The sequence below is a fragment of the Lampetra fluviatilis genome, chromosome 9 (assembly GCF_964198595.1).
Source record: "Lampetra fluviatilis chromosome 9, kcLamFluv1.1, whole genome shotgun sequence".
Lineage (NCBI taxonomy): Eukaryota > Metazoa > Chordata > Hyperoartia > Petromyzontiformes > Petromyzontidae > Lampetra > Lampetra fluviatilis.
The window spans coordinates 638289-655983 of record NC_136283.1 but is presented as its reverse complement, the minus strand read 5'-3'; the positions used below and the strand labels follow the sequence as shown (position 1 = coordinate 655983).

At 59.2% G+C, this 17695-nt stretch overlaps 1 protein-coding gene across 1 annotated transcript in view; it reads left to right on the top strand.

Moving 5' to 3' along the window:
• Positions 1–17695, top strand: part of LOC144934089 (PH and SEC7 domain-containing protein 1-like) — a 33001-nt gene that overhangs the window by 10082 nt on the left and 5224 nt on the right. Inside the window, exons 6-11 of the mRNA XM_078859475.1 lie at positions 1333–1422; positions 8198–8241; positions 8791–9041; positions 9765–9835; positions 10445–10602; positions 11178–11322. Coding sequence (XP_078715601.1) covers positions 1333–1422; positions 8198–8241; positions 8791–9041; positions 9765–9835; positions 10445–10602; positions 11178–11322 — 759 coding nt within the window. The remainder of the gene's footprint in view (positions 1–1332; positions 1423–8197; positions 8242–8790; positions 9042–9764; positions 9836–10444; positions 10603–11177; positions 11323–17695) is intronic.

The window sequence follows — 17695 nt, the reverse complement described above, 5'->3', positions numbered from 1 at the left end:
CAAAGCTTCTACCAGCACAGGGGACAAATCGATAATATGTAGACAGTCAATATTTGGCAAAAAATATCATCATATATAGAGGACTTCAGAGCTTGGGTAATTTTTAGTAGCCGGCGGCTCGAAGTACAACTTCTGCCTTCCAGCGTTGTCAGTGCTTAATCAACGATTGTGAGATGCAATTTGTATGAATGACGACGCGATACATGAAAGTATATGGAGTAATCAATTTTGAGAATTGAGTTGCTTACGAAAAGTACCGAATCGTAGTGGCGTGAGTCATTCACTACGCAAGGCATTGATATGATTGCTATGTGGAGTCGATACAGCTAGTCACATGAATACGAACACAATGTCAGTTGTTTACCGATCAATAACACTATATATAATACGTAACGTTTCAGGCAATGGTCCTTCTTCATGGCACATAAATGATGATGATGATGAAGATTAATTGCCCAAAGCGTCAGTTATTATATGCTTTTTCATTTTAAGGCCACAGGGTGATATTAATGAAGATGTTGAGCTTTGTTGTTGTTGTTTGTCCTTGTGCAACACATCGAACGCAACAGTAGCGGCATCACCAACATGCTGTTGTTCACATTTATTGGTCGTCTAAATGCGATCGCGTCTCGAGGTGCGCCGTGAATAGCGGGACATGCACGTCACCTGGCACTGGCCCGAAGCCTCCATCGCTCTCCCCAAGCACTCCGTAGCAGGCCTCAATGTGAGCCGGGGTGGTGGCACAGCCAATCGTCCAGAGCTTTGGAGGCAATGGTTGGTGGTTCGTAACCAGATCGGTGAACCTTCCCAAACTCGCCGGGATCAGAGTTGGCCAGGAGATGGCAGTACAGCGGAGTGGGTTGTAATCTCGACCACGCGAATCTTTGAGTGTTATCACAGTCGCCGTGTAGCAGGGCCCTCATTAAAAGGCGAGGCTCTCTTCGATAAATAAACTACTTTATCATCATCATCATCATTATTATTAGGACAGTTATAGTCGTGATCTCAGCACGCATTGCAGAATCTTGCCTGAAAGTGAACTCCGCTCCCCATACATCACCACTCATCTGTGACAGAAAAGAAATCATTTCACAGTTACACTCCATTCAGAACTATTAATTTCAATTAACCGTGTGGAACACGTTCCGTTTAGCAGCCAATTAAAGTAATTAAAGGACACGTCGTGCACATTATCGTCAGCACGGTCATTATCACATGTGGCCCGTTGATCTGTAAAAGCATTGATGAATGGGACGGACGTCTATAATTGGGGAATCGATGTCTCCGATTGGTTAATCGTTGGCCGCTGTTGTGCTCGTGATTGGCGCGCAGAATATCGGGAAACGTATGACCTGCCAAGAGTTCATCGGGAACCTGGAGGGACTGGACAGCGGGCAGGATTTTCCCCGGGACCTACTCAAGGTAAATGCGAACAACGATGACAGAGTACTTACATCCGAAGGACGGCGGTGCACGTGGTGGCTATGCACGTGGTGGCTATGCACGTGGTGGCTATGCACGTGGTGGCTATGCACGTGGTGGCTATGCACGTGGTGGCTATGCACGTGGTGGCTATGCACGTGGTGGCTATGCACGTGGTGGCTATGCACGTGGTGGCTATGCACGTGGTGGCTATGCACGTGGTGGCTATGCACGTGGTGGCTATGCACGTGGTGGCTATGCACGTGGCTGTCTGGAATCCAGCCCTGTGGAGGCAGCAGCGAGGGTTGGTGGATCGCAAACAGATGTAATACTAAACACGTACAGTATATCCCTTTATTAATACTGTACACTGATGGATGATTTATTTTCGAGCGGTGTTTATGTTGGGGGTTGTTTGACTCTACTTCTCTATGCTGGTTATTACAAAGAGGTGAATATGGATGGGGGGGGGGGCAGGAACCCATTCAGATGTCTCTTTCCGGTGACATCACAGTGCCAAAACAACTGTCCTACCACTCCCCCACGCATACGAGGCAGTGATACTGAAAGGTCCGCACGGACGAGTCCACGAGGCCACCTGATGATACTGCCACCTCATGGCCACTGCACAAGCCAACGATTTTCAGAGTTTCACAAATCTGTGCGTGATCAGTCAACCCTGACCTCCACAGCGCTGGATACACGCGCGCGTGTGTGTGTGTACACCACACTCACGTGACTGTAACGTGAGTGGTGAGAGTGTCAGTGTCAGATAGCCTTAATAGGTGCTCCCCAACAGCACTTGTCCCACCAGCCTATGTAGGCTACGTGGTGGGGGTCTTTGTCTTTTGTTTATGAGGAGAAGGGGAGGGCGGCGTCTGTTTGTCTCTCGCCCCCTCCCCTCCGAGCCCGAGTGCACCTGCTGCTGCTACACACTCCACACTCGCTGTTACACACTCGCTGTTACACACTCGCTGTTACACACTCGCTGTTACACACTCGCTGTTACACACTCGCTGCCACACGCTGGCTGTTACACACTCGCTGTTACACCCTCCACGCTCGCTGTTACACAATCACTGCCACACACTCGCTGTTACACACTCGCTGTTACACACTCGCTGTTACACACTCGCTGTTACACACTCGCTGTGACACACTCGCTGCCACACGCTGGCTGTTACACACTCGCTGTTACACCCTCCACGCTCGCTGTTACACAATCACTGCCACACACTCGCTGTTACACACTCGCTGTTACACACTCGCTGTTACACACTCGCTGTGACACACTCGCTGCCACACGCTGGCTGTTACACACTCGCTGTTACACCCTCCACGCTCGCTGTTATAACAATCACTGCCACACACTCGCTGTTACACACTCGCTGTTACACACTCGCTGTTACACACTCGCTGTGACACACTCGCTGCCACACGCTGGCTGTTACACACTCGCTGTTACACCCTCCACGCTCGCTGTTACACAATCACTGCCACACACTCGTTACACACTCGCTGTTACACACTCGCTGTTACACACTCGCTGTTACACACTCGCTGTGACACACTCGCTGCCACACGCTGGCTGTTACACACTCGCTGTTACACCCTCCACGCTCGCTGTTACACAATCACTGCCACACACTCGCTGTTACACACTCGCTGTTACACACTCGCTGTTACACACTCGCTGTTACACACTCGCTGTGACACACTCGCTGCCACACGCTGGCTGTTACACACTCGCTGTTACACCCTCCACGCTCGCTGTTACACAATCACTGCCACACACTCGCTGTTACACACTCGCTGTTACACACTCGCTGTTACACGCTCGCTGCCACACGCTCGCTGTTACACACTCGCTGTTACACACACGCTGTGACACACTCGCTGCCACACGCTGGCTGTTACACACTCGCTGTTACACCCTCCACGCTCGCTGTTACACAATCACTGCCACACACTCGCTGTTACACACTCGCTGTTACACACTCGCTGTTACACACTCGCTGTGACACACTCGCTGCCACACGCTGGCTGTTACACACTCGCTGTTACACCCTCCACGCTCGCTGTTACACAATCACTGCCACACACTCGCTGTTACACACTCGCTGTTACACGCTCGCTGCCACACGCTCGCTGTTACACACTCGCTGTTACACACACGCTGTTACACACTCACTGCCACACGCTCGCTGTTACACACACGCTGTTACACACACGCTGTTACACAATCACTGCCACACACTCGCTGTTACACGCTCGCTGTTACACGCTCACTGTTACACACTCACGCTCTCAGGCACACCCGCCAGTCGCTACTAAGTGGCGGTGAAGTCATCAGTGTACTTGTGCCAGGCTATGTGCACTTTGAGATCACGTGAAGTGTTCCCTGGCAGGAGGGTTGACTGAGATGACTGGCAGGTGCACCACCTGTGCCCCCTACTGTTCTTGTATCCGCCCGGCGCGCAGGGACACCAACTCTCTGACACACACACACGCACATGCTTGCTCGCTCTCATGCACACTGCTGCAATCACGCTCTCCCACACTCACCCGCTTACTCAAGCACACACTCAATCAAACACAAAGATCTCCTTCATAGCCTCAGGAGACGTTTAGGGCAAGAGCTATTAGCGAGAACCTATAAAGACCGGTACGGTACACGAGAGGGTGGTGTGGCCAGCACCACGCCCGGCCGAATTTGAGGCCGAGTCGACCTAGCGGAGGCCCAGGACCGGTTTCTATATTCGCCACTTGTTGGTCGTGAGCGGGCATCGAGCTCGGGTTGCACAGTGTGCTAAGCACAGCGCCACCGCTCTCCAGCGCACACTCCGAGTGGAGCCCGCTGCCGGAGCGTGAGGCTGCTGCCATGACGACGCCGCGAGTGTGCGTCGAGGCGGAGCGAGGAGCGAGCGTGGAGAGCGACTCGGGAGGGGTTGGTCGGCGCATAGACCGAGGAAGAGGGAAGGAAGATAGAGGGAGAGAGGGGGGGCTACAGAGGCAGAAAGAGTGGTGGTGTGAGTTCTGTTTATGAAAGTGGTGGTAGAGGGGGGGGGGGCTGCAGCTTGGAGGGGGCTGAGCGGGGCAGGGAGAGGGAACCGATGAGCGGGAGACGGGACGAGCCGAGATTAGAGAGCGGAGCTGGGAGTGGAGAAGCATCACCGCCGCAGCTTGTCGCCCAGACTCATCGCATCTACTCTCCAGAGGCGTCGGAGAGAGGGGAGGGGAGAGAGGGGAGGGGGCAGGGGAGAGAGGGGGGAGGGTAAAGGGTTGGAGCAGAGATCCGAAACTCCCCTGGCTCCCCCCCTCCCTCTCCCTGCGAAGCTGCGCTTTCATTTTAGATTCGCGCTCCGTCCGCGGGACTCGCTCGCCGTGACCGCCGATCGCTCTCGGCAACAGGCGCAGCGAGTAGCGCGGTTTGTGCGTGTGACGTGGGGCTGTGGGGATGGCAGTAACCTGCTGGTAACGCGCGGTGACGGGTTAGCAACACGTGGTCGTGTGTGGCGGCTGATGTTCTTGTTGTTGTTAGTTCTATGATTTTCTGTGTCGACGTGAACGGTCTGGGCTCAGTGGGGAGCCCGCAGAGAGGTTGATCCGTGCACTCGGGGGGGTCCGGGGACGCTCAACGAGGGGGGCGGAGGGGTGGGGGTGGGAGATAAGAAGGCGGCGGGAGAGGGTTTGCTGTTTGTTGTTACATTCATCCACTCATTCAGTTACTCGGTCATTCATTCACTCATTCATTATTCCGAGTTCGTAATCGGAAATTGATTTGGCCGTATCTGTACACGCTCCAAGTAAGTTTAATTATTATTATTATTGCATTGTTACTCTTTCCGTTATTGATTAATGTAATCTGTAATTCATCTCTACATCAATTCCATCAGTCAGTAACTCAGCCCATCTCATTTTCAGGCAGCCGTTCGTCAACTCGGTCATTGTAAACGTAATCCTCGTTCCTTAATTAATTCGTAGATTGACATAAACACACTTCGTGATGCACATCTAACAACGACAATCACAACTGGTTCGTCTCGTTGCTTCATTCAGCGATTGCGTTTAGTTATCCAGCAACTGTGAATGCATGCTATGGGTGCTGCCTATCAGAGCACAGTCCATGGTCTAAGGGCATTGCTCTCGCAAGCAGAGCGCGAGTGACTGCTGCTGCTGCTGCTGCTCTGGGTGCGAGCACACGCAGCTCGTTTCGTCTGCTCGGAACACGCGGGCGGCGGCGCCCCTTCGGGTCTCGGCACAGTGTCGCCTCTCGCCACATTCTCGGTGATTCATTCCGTCGCTCGTTCAGTCGGTTATTTATTGGTGGGTTCGTTCACTCGGCCATTCAGTCTGCTGCTCGCTCGGTGACGCATTTCGCTCTGGCCGCGTATTCGTTGTTGAGAGGCGGTCGCGTAAATCCAAACTGCGATTGTAATTTGTCTTTGATTCGTTATTGAATTCGCTCGTTGCTTAAGATATTAATTAATTATTCTGCTCGGTCATTCGTACATGTACGTACTCGTTCGTCCAGTCGTTCACTGGTACATGTGGTGTTGAGGTGAGCTCTTAGAGACGCTCGATAATTACAAATTATAATTCTCGCTGCAGTGCAATTAATTCTCCCGGATATTCACCCATTTAGTTTATGTACTAATACGTTGAGCCATTCAATAATTCATTTATGTTGTTCATTCCCGAATTCACTCGCTCGCCATTTAATTCACTCACTCATCATTCTTGAGAAGCAAGGCGGGGGGGGGGGGTTTCGCACGTCACCGCGTTTTACATTCGCGTTGTGATTCTCCCGCACTCGCTCATCCATTCACTCAGCCCTGAGCTCAGCCACTCGCAGGGAGCCGCGCTGTGGAGGGGGGGGGGGGCTGTAGGGGCGGCGGGGGGCCGCAGCCTTGGGGCAGTGGTTCGGGCTGAGGGGTCCCTGCCTGCCATGCACGTGGTGGCTATCCGCTGTCACCGGTTAGTGCTGATGGTTGCTGGTCGGTGTTGATATTGCTGCTTATGGACCGTAAAGGGGTTTCTTCTGCGTCCCTAGCGTCGTGTCGAGGTTGGTGGCTGAGCCAGAGGATGGCTCCAGGAGGAGTTGCCTCGTGGTGAATTATCTTGAATCCTGACGGCGGCGACTGCTCACAGCCGAGATTGGGTGTAGCTTTGTGGCCCATGGCGCGAGGGCGCTCACCGCAGCCGTCCTGCCAGTGAAACTCGGAATCGTCAATTGTTGTAGGAGGCGACAGCCACGTCTACCGCGCGATCTTCTGACGCGGTTCAGTGGAGAGCTCGTGAGCTAGGGCTGATGAGCTTCATCTTCGCGAGGCTGATATTGATGTTGAGCAACATCTATCATTTTACTTCGAGGTGGTTAATGAGCCAGATGATTGCGTCAGGAGTAGCGGAGTGGTGGTGAATCGCTGTGGTGATGATGTCTCCTACTGATTCGTATTTCTGAATCTGACATTGAGCCATTGCACGTTCCATGGTTTTGTTCTTGGGTTTCAATTTCCCATCTGTGCATTATCATCGTCGTCGTCACCAGGTATCCGCAGCAACTGTTGCTGGTGTGGTTTGTCCAATGGATGCAGTTTAGGGGTTGTGGTCCCATTAGCGTTGCGGAAGGTCGAAGCCAGAGAGATATTCTGCTTTGGCGGGTCGTTCACGCGGCAGGGATGATCAGATATGGTCGTGGGTGCCTAATCAGCGCTATCGGTGCTGGTTAAGGCTGCTTGGGATTGTTGATTCTGGTTAGTTATTGCTGGTGATCCAGGTGTGACAGTGATTGGTGTTGTGGGTCACCCCAGGGCTGATCGCCTCCAGTGGCCTCCCCCTGCCAAGCCCGCCACGCCTCTGAATGCACTTTCCAAGTTGAATGTGTACGACATATTAATGTAATAAAGAACGAATTAATTAAATATAGCCGGTTACCAGAGCAGCCAGCGCTAGTTAGAGCTGGTTAGAGCTAGTCAGAGCTGGTTAGAGCTAGTTAGAGCTGGTTAGAGCTAGTTAAAGTTGGTTAGAGCTGGTTAGAGCTGGTGATCTAGACCGGTGAGCACTGCTGCCTGCACCACGCCGCACCCCTGGGTTCCCGTGTCACGAGTCCGAGTCGTGAGGACGAGTTCGCGTCGTGAGGACGAGTTCGCGTCGTGAGGACGAGTTCGCGTCGTGAGGACGAGTGCGACGATGATCGGAGTGAACAGCGCCAACTCGTGCGCGGGCCTCTCCCGCTTGCACCCCCCGATCGACCTGGGGGGCCACTCGCGGTTCGGGGGGGGCTCCGGGGGCCTCGTGGCAGTCTCCGAGTTTCGCTCGGCGGGGCCCCCCCTCGCAGCAGCAGCAGAATCGTCGGCCCCCCCGCAGGGCTCTGGCGGCGTCTCCCACGAGGCAGCGTGGGGGGCCCACTGCGAGAGGGGGCAAGGCCGATCCCGAGTCGGAGAGGAAGGTGGGGAGATGATGGTGGAGTTGTTACTGATGATAGTAGAGTGATGATGCTGTTGATGATGGTGGAGGTGATGGTGCTGTTGATGATGGTGCTGGTTGTTGTGGTGTTAATGGTGGTGGTGGTGATTATGGCGGTGAAAATGATGTTGATGATGAGAGAATATTAATCACGTGATAAACCCCCCCCCCCCCAACTGCCCCTGGAGACTCGGCTCATCGTCACGATTTGTGACCATCGTGATTCGATCTGGAATCGAATTCTTTTGCATTAAGAGCTTTCTTGTTGTTGTTGTTGTTCTTGTTGTTGTTGTTGTGTGGGTTGCAGGCACTGTACAACTCCATCAAGAACGAGAAGCTTGAATGGGCCATGTGAGTGATGTCATCTGTTGTTATTATTTAATTTCATATTATTATTGCAGTTGTTGTCATTGGGCGTATGTGTTATTGCCACTGTGAACATTCAAATGCATTTACGTGGTGGAGGTGATGGGACTGGAGTTCGGTAAAACAGACTGCGTGTTCAGTGGAAGGCATTCATCATCAGCAACAGCATCTGTAGCATCATCACCAGATGCAGAAGCTTCATCACAACTATTGCCCAATCATCATCATTATATGAATAAGGTTTATCAGCATCATTATTATCATCGCCGTTGTCATAACTAACACCAAAATCTTAACCAGTAACACCGCCATAGCCATTCCTATCGCACCATCATTGACTTCACCAACATTATAATCCCTGTCATCATCACCATCCACATTACAATAATCAAAACCGCCACCACCAAAATAATTAATATCCCCATTATCACCCTTATCATCACCATAACTACCACCACCACCACCACTATCATCACCATCATCGTCACAATCATCATCATCATGCTCCTCATCACGTGTTTCACCCCCCGGTAGTGACGATGAGGAGCTGCGCCGTTCGCTCTCGGAGTTGGTGGAGGACCACGGGGATCGCCCCGGGGGTGGCCGGGACGGATCGGGGGGCCGTCTGGGAGTGGGGGGCTCCGGCGGGAGTCGCCCCATGCCCGGCCGCCTGAGCAGCAGCGGCAGCAACCCCTTCCTGGACCTGGTGCCGGACCCCGGCGCCGCCACGCACAAGCAGGGCCTGCTGGTGCGCAAGACCCACGCCGACATCGACGGCCGGCGCAGTGAGTGTGGTCGTGGGTGGGCGGGTGTGTGGGCGGGTGTATGGGCGGGTGTGTGGGTGGGTGTGTGGATGAGTGGGTGGGTGTGTGGGCGGGCGGGTGGGTACGTGACTGGATGTGTGGATGGGTGGGTAGCTGGGTGTGTGGGTGGCTGTGTGTGTGAGCGGGCGGGCGGGCGGGTGGCTGGGTGGGTGTGTGTGGCTGGGTGTGTGGTTGGCTGGGTGTGTGGTTGGCTGGGTGTGTGGATGGCTGGGTGTGTGGGTGTGCGGGCGGTTGTAAGGGTGTGTGGGCGGGTGGATAGATGCTTGAATGAGTGGGTACATATGTAGAACACATTCCTGCGGAGGGAGATGGTAGGAACGTTGGGTTGCTCGGTCAATGGCCAGGGTCAACGGCGGCGTGGTGTATTCCGCAAATATGGCCGACTGTGAGGGCGGGCACAAGCCGGCGTGAGTAGGTTAAATGGTGAGTTTTATAAGGGCACCACGGGGTGACCAGCCCCTCCCCACCTAGCCCCTCCCACCCTCCCCTCTCCACCCAGCCCCACCCCTCCCATTTTTGGATGCACGACGGTCGGACAGACACAATAATCCCCTGTGGGCTGGTGGAACCAGGTGGTTCCTACCAGTATAAGTGGCTATATGGGTGGGTGGATCGGCAGGTTGGTGAGTTACTGGCTGTGTGAGTCACCGCTGTGTCCCCTATCTCCATTACCGACACCTTCAGCTCCCAAAGGTCGTCGCGGCTGGAAGGCATTCACAGCTGTGCTGCGGGGAATGGTGCTTTACCTGCACAAGGTGAGTGTGAGTGGGCTTGGCGGAGGAGTGGTGTGGGGAGCCGCGGGGCAAGCCAGTAGAATGTTGTAACAGCTCCTTGGCGGCCACGAGCGCCAGCAGTGTAGCGCGCCGTTGCTTCCTTCCCTCTGCGAGGGTCCCGCAGATGTTGCACATTTGACGATCGACCTCTCGAGCTGTCGCTCGCTCCATGCGAACAACGGCAGCTGGCCGCAGCGTTGGGTTACAGAGCGCACGGCAGAGCAGACAGCGGTGGCGGTGGCAGAGTGGGTGGGGGGGGGACCCGAGTCTAGGCAGGTGTGGCCCCTCACCGCCCACCAGGTCACTGCCCCCCACGCCCCCTGCCCACATCCCCATTAACCCCCAGCACGCCGTCTCCCCGACAAGCTTCTCGCTTGCAAAGAGCTGCAGGCAAAGTGCGGCGAGGCCACCATCACAGGGCCCGCCGCGCTCACTGAACACGCCGCGCCCGTCGCGTGCAGACAGAGTGCCCGGAATAGCCGGAGAACACCACCCACGCCTCGCACGATCGGAAGTTTCGCGAATCTTCCCGTGATCCACCGCAGCGCCGGATTTGTGAGTGCGGCTGTGGCGGTTGTGGTGGCGCTGCAGGGGGACAAGGGCCCCGTGGGTCCCCTGACGGACGAGGAGCTGCGCAACGCGGTGAGCATCCACCACGGCGCCGCCTCCATGGCGCGCGACTACGGCAAGCGGCCCCACGTGCTGCGCCTCGTCACGGCCGACTGGAGGGTGCTGCTCCTGCAGGCGCCGTGAGGAAGCGCGCTCTGCCCCTGCGCCACACCCCTTCCTCTTCCTCCCCTCCCCTTGCCCCTCCTCCCCCCGCCTCCCCCCGCCTCCACCACCCTCCCCCCTCCTCCCCCCTCCTCCCCCCTCCTCCCCCCGCCTCCACCACCCTCCCCCCTCCTCCACCCTCCTCCCCCCTCCTCCCCCCTCCTCCCCCCTCCTCCCCCCGCCTCCACCACCCTCCCCCCTCCACCCTCCCCCCTCCACCCTCCTTCCTCCTCCCTCTCCCCTATCTCTCTTCCCTCCTCCCTCATTATCATAATCTTCATAACCACCGATTTCCTCCTCCATCATCAACATCATGAGGATGATCACCAACATCCTCCTCCCTCCTTTGTGCACCACGCACGGCCTCAACCACAATCACTACAACCGACAACCGCGATGCCAGCTGTGGCATCCAGCAGCGCAACAACCACGACTGCTATCACAACCACCACCTCCAGCAGAACTACAACTCCACCACGTTCCACACCCACCACCATCGCCACTTCGACTGCCAACACCAACACCACAAATCGAGTTCTCCCCTCCCTCCCAGGAGCCACGAGGAGATGGAGTCGTGGATTTTCCGGATCAATGTGGTCGCTGCGGAGTTCTCTTCGCCTCCGTTCCCGGCGGCCACGGCTTCCACCAAACGCTTCAGCCGCCCGCTCCTGCCGTCCATGGCCACCAAGCTGCCTCCTGTGAGACCACGCAGACCCCACCCCCCTACCCCCATAGCCCCCACCCCTACCCCCATGACCCCCACCCCTACCCCCATGACCCCACACCCCTACCCTCATAACCCCCACACCCCTACCCCCATGACCCCACACCCCTACCCCCATAACCCCCACACCCCTACCCCCATAACCCCCACACCCCTACCCCCATAGCCCCCACACCCCTACCCCCATAACCCCACACCCCTACCCCCATGACCCCACACCCCTACCCCCATGACCCCACACCCCTACCCCCATAAACCCCACACCCCTACCCCCATGACCCCACACCCCTACCCCCATAACCCCACACCCCTACCCCCATGACCCCACACCCCTACCCCCATAGCCCCCACACCCCTACCCCCATGACCCCACACCCCTACCCCCATGACCCCACACCCCTACCCCCATAGCCCCCACCCCTACCCCCATGACCCCCACACCCTACCCCCATAGCCCCCACCCCCTACCCCCATAGCCCCACCCCCCTACCCCCATAGCCCCACCCCCCTACCCCCATAGCCCCCACACCCCTACCCCCATGACCCCACACCCCTACCCCCATAGCCCCCACACCCCTACCCCCATGACCCCACACCCCTACCCCCATGACCCCACACCCCTACCCCCATAAACCCCACACCCCTACCCCCATGACCCCACACCCCTACCCCCATAACCCCACACCCCTACCCCCATGACCCCACACCCCTACCCCCATAAACCCCACACCCCTACCCCCATGACCCCACACCCCCATAAACCCCACACCCCTACCCCCATAGCCCCACACCCCTACCCCCATAACCCCACACCCCTACCCCCATGACCCCACACCCCTACCCCCATAACCCCACACCCCTACCCCCATAACCCCACACCCCTACCCCCATAGCCCCACACCCCTACCCCCATAACCCCACACCCCTACCCCCATGACCCCACACCCCTACCCCCATAGCCCCACACCCCTACCCCCATAACCCCACACCCCTACCCCCATAACCCCACACCCCTACCCCCATAGCCCCACACCCCTACCCCCATGACCCCACACCCCTACCCCCATGACCCCACACCCCTACCCCCATGACCCCACACCCCTACCCCCATGACCCCACACCCCTACCCCCATAGCCCCACACCACTACCCCCATGACCCCACACCCCTACCCCCATAAACCCCACACCCCTACCCCCATAGCCCCACACCCCTACCCCCATAACCCCACACCCCTACCCCCATAGCCCCACACCCCTACCCCCATAGCCCCACACCCCTACCCCCATAAACCCCACACCCCTACCCCCATAACCCCACACCCCTACCCCCATAGCCCCACACCCCTACCCCCATGACCCCACACCCCTACCCCCATGACCCCACACCCCTACCCCCATGACCCCACACCCCTACCCCCATAACCCCACACCCCTACCCCCATGACCCCACACCCCTACCCCCATAACCCCACACCCCTACCCCCATGACCCCACACCCCTACCCCCATAAACCCCACACCCCTACCCCCATGACCCCACACCCCTACCCCCATAAACCCCACACCCCTACCCCCATAAACCCCACGCCCCTACCCCCATAGCCCCACACCCCTACCCCCATAAACCCCACACCCCTACCCCCATAGCCCCACACCCCTACCCCAATAACCCCACACCCCTACCCCCATGACCCCACACCCCTACCCCCATAGCCCCACACCCCTACCCCCATAACCCCACACCCCTACCCCCATAACCCCACACCCCTACCCCCATAGCCCCACACCCCTACCCCCATAAACCCCACACCCCTACCCCCATAGCCCCACACCCCTACCCCCATAGCCCCACACCCCTACCCCCATAACCCCACACCCCTACCCCCATAACCCCACACCCCTACCCCCATAGCCCCACACCCCTACCCCCATGACCCCACACCCCTACCCCCATGACCCCACACCCCTACCCCCATGACCCCACACCCCTACCCCCATGACCCCACACCCCTACCCCCATAGCCCCACACCCCTACCCCCATGACCCCACACCCCTACCCCCATAAACCCCACACCCCTACCCCCATAGCCCCACACCCCTACCCCCATAACCCCACACCCCTACCCCCATAGCCCCACACCCCTACCCCCATAACCCCACACCCCTACCCCCATAGCCCCACACCCCTACCCCCATAGCCCCACACCCCTACCCCCATAAACCCCACACCCCTACCCCCATAACCCCACACCCCTACCCCCATAGCCCCACACCCCTACCCCCATGACCCCACACCCCTACCCCCATGACCCCACACCCCTACCCCCATGACCCCACACCCCTACCCCCATAACCCCACACCCCTACCCCCATGACCCCACACCCCTACCCCCATAACCCCACACCCCTACCCCCATGACCCCACACCCCTACCCCCATAAACCCCACACCCCTACCCCCATGACCCCACACCCCTACCCCCATAAACCCCACACCCCTACCCCCATAAACCCCACGCCCCTACCCCCATAGCCCCACACCCCTACCCCCATAAACCCCACACCCCTACCCCCATAGCCCCACACCCCTACCCCAATAACCCCACACCCCTACCCCCATGACCCCACACCCCTACCCCCATAGCCCCACACCCCTACCCCCATAACCCCACACCCCTACCCCCATAACCCCACACCCCTACCCCCATAGCCCCACACCCCTACCCCCATAAACCCCACACCCCTACCCCCATAGCCCCACACCCCTACCCCCATAGCCCCACACCCCTACCCCCATAACCCCACACCCCTACCCCCATAACCCCACACCCCTACCCCCATAGCCCCACACCCCTACCCCCATGACCCCACACCCCTACCCCCATGACCCCACACCCCTACCCCCATGACCCCACACCCCTACCCCCATGACCCCACACCCCTACCCCCATAGCCCCACACCCCTACCCCCATGACCCCACACCCCTACCCCCATAAACCCCACACCCCTACCCCCATAGCCCCACACCCCTACCCCCATAACCCCACACCCCTACCCCCATAGCCCCACACCCCTACCCCCATAAACCCCACACCCCTACCCCCATAACCCCACACCCCTACCCCCATAGCCCCACACCCCCTACCCCCATGACCCCACACCCCTACCCCCATGACCCCACACCCCTACCCCCATGACCCCACACCCCTACCCCCATAACCCCACACCCCTACCCCCATGACCCCACACCCCTACCCCCATAACCCCACACCCCTACCCCCATGACCCCACACCCCTACCCCCATAAACCCCACACCCCTACCCCCATAAACCCCACACCCCTACCCCCATAAACCCCACACCCCTACCCCCATGACCCCACACCCCTACCCCCATAAACCCCACACCCCTACCCCCATAAACCCCACACCCCTACCCCCATAGCCCCACACCCCTACCCCCATAAACCCCACACCCCTACCCCCATAGCCCCACACCCCTACCCCCATAACCCCACACCTCTACCCCCATGACCCCACACCCCTACCCCCATAGCCCCACACCCCTACCCCCATAACCCCACACCCCTACCCCCATAACCCCACACCCCTACCCCCATAGCCCCACACCCCTACCCCCATGACCCCACACCCCTACCCCCATGACCCCACACCCCTACCCCCATGACCCCACACCCCTACCCCCATGACCCCACACCCCTACCCCCATAGCCCCACACCCCTACCCCCATGACCCCACACCCCTACCCCCATAAACCCCACACCCCTACCCCCATAGCCCCACACCCCTACCCCCATAACCCCACACCCCTACCCCCATAGCCCCACACCCCTACCCCCATAGCCCCACACCCCTACCCCCATAAACCCCACACCCCTACCCCCATAACCCCACACCCCTACCCCCATAGCCCCACACCCCTACCCCCATGACCCCACACCCCTACCCCCATGACCCCACACCCCTACCCCCATGACCCCACACCCCTACCCCCATAACCCCACACCCCTACCCCCATGACCCCACACCCCTACCCCCATGACCCCACACCCCTACCCCCATGACCCCACACCCCTACCCCCATAAACCCCACACCCCTACCCCCATAAACCCCACACCCCTACCCCCATAAACCCCACACCCCTACCCCCATAAACCCCACACCCCTACCCCCATGACCCCACACCCCTACCCCCATAAACCCCACACCCCTACCCCCATAAACCCCACACCCCTACCCCCATAGCCCCACACCTTTACCCCCATAAACCCCACACCCCTACCCCCATAGCCCCACACCCCTACCCCCATAACCCCACACCCCTACCCCCATAGCCCCACACCCCTACCCCCATGACCCCACACCCCTACCCCCATGACCCCACACCCCCTACCCCCATGACCCCCACACCCCTACCCCCATGACCCCCACACCCCTACCCCCATAGCCCCACACCCCTACCCCCATAGCCCCACACCCCTACCCCCATGACCCCACGCCCCTACCCCCATAGCCCCCACACCCCTACCCCCATGACCCCACACCCCTACCCCCATAGCCCCACACCCCTACCCCCATAGCCCCACACCCCTACCCCCATCACCCCCACACCCCTACCCCCATAACCCCACACCCCTACCCCCATAGCCCCACACCCCTACCCCCATAGCCCCACACCCCTACCCCCATAAACCCCACACCCCTACCCCCATAGCCCCACACCCCTACCCCCATAAACCCCACACCCCTACCCCCATAAACCCCACACCCCTACCCCCATGACCCCCACACCCCTACCCCCATAACCCCACACCCCTACCCCCATAACCCCACACCCCTACCCCCCCATAACCCCCACACCCCCTACCCCCATAACCCCCACACCCCTACCCCCATGACCCCCACACCCCTACCCCCATAACCCCACACCCTACCCCCATAACCCCCACACCCCTACCCCCGTAACCCCCACACCCCTACCCCCGTAACCCCACACCCCTACCCCCGTAACCCCACACCCCTACCCCCATAACCCCACACCCCTACCCCCATAACCTCACACCCCTACCCCCATAACCCCACACCCCTACCCCCATAACCCCACACCCCGACCCCCATAACCCCACACCCCTACCCCCATAACCCCACACCCCTACCCCCATAGCCCCACACCCCTACCCCCATAACCCCACACCCTACCCCCATAACCCCCACACCCCCTACCCCCATAACCCCCACACCCCTACCCCCATAACCCCACACCCCTACCCCCATAACCCCACACCCCTACCCCCATAACCCCACACCCCTACCCCCATAACCCCACACCCCTACCCCCATAACCCCACACCCCTACCCCCATAACCCCACACCCCTACCCCCATGACCCCACACCCCCTACCCCCATGACCCCACACCCCTACCCCCCATGACCCCACACCCCTACCCCCATAAACCCCACACCCCTACCCCCCATAAACCCCACACCCCTACCCCCATAAACCCCACACCCCTACCCCCATGACCCCACACCCCTACCCCCATAAACCCCACACCCCTACCCCCATAAACCCCACACCCCTACCCCCATAGCCCCACACCTTTACCCCCATAAACCCCACACCCCTACCCCCATAGCCCCACACCCCTACCCCCATAACCCCACACCCCTACCCCCATAGCCCCACACCCCCTACCCCCCATGACCCCACACCCCTACCCCCATGACCCCACACCCCTACCCCCATGACCCCCACACCCCCTACCCCCATGACCCCCCACACCCCTACCCCCATAGCCCCCACACCCCTACCCCCCATAGCCCCCACACCCCTACCCCCATGACCCCACGCCCCTACCCCCATAGCCCCCACACCCCTACCCCCATGCACCCCCACACCCCCTACCCCCATAGCCCCACACCCCTACCCCCATAGCCCCACACCCCTACCCCCATCACCCCCACACCCCTACCCCCATAACCCCACACCCCTACCCCCATAGCCCCACACCCCTACCCCCATAGCCCCACACCCCTACCCCCATAAACCCCACACCCCTACCCCCATAGCCCCACACCCCTACCCCCATAAACCCCACACTCCTACCCCCCATAAACCCCACACCCCTACCCCCATGACCCCCACACCCCTACCCCCATAACCCCACACCCCTACCCCCATAACCCCACACCCCTACCCCCATAACCCCCACACCCCTACCCCCATAACCCCCACACCCCTACCCCCATGACCCCCACACCCCCTACCCCCCATAACCCCACACCCTACCCCCATAACCCCCACACCCCTACCCCCGTAACCC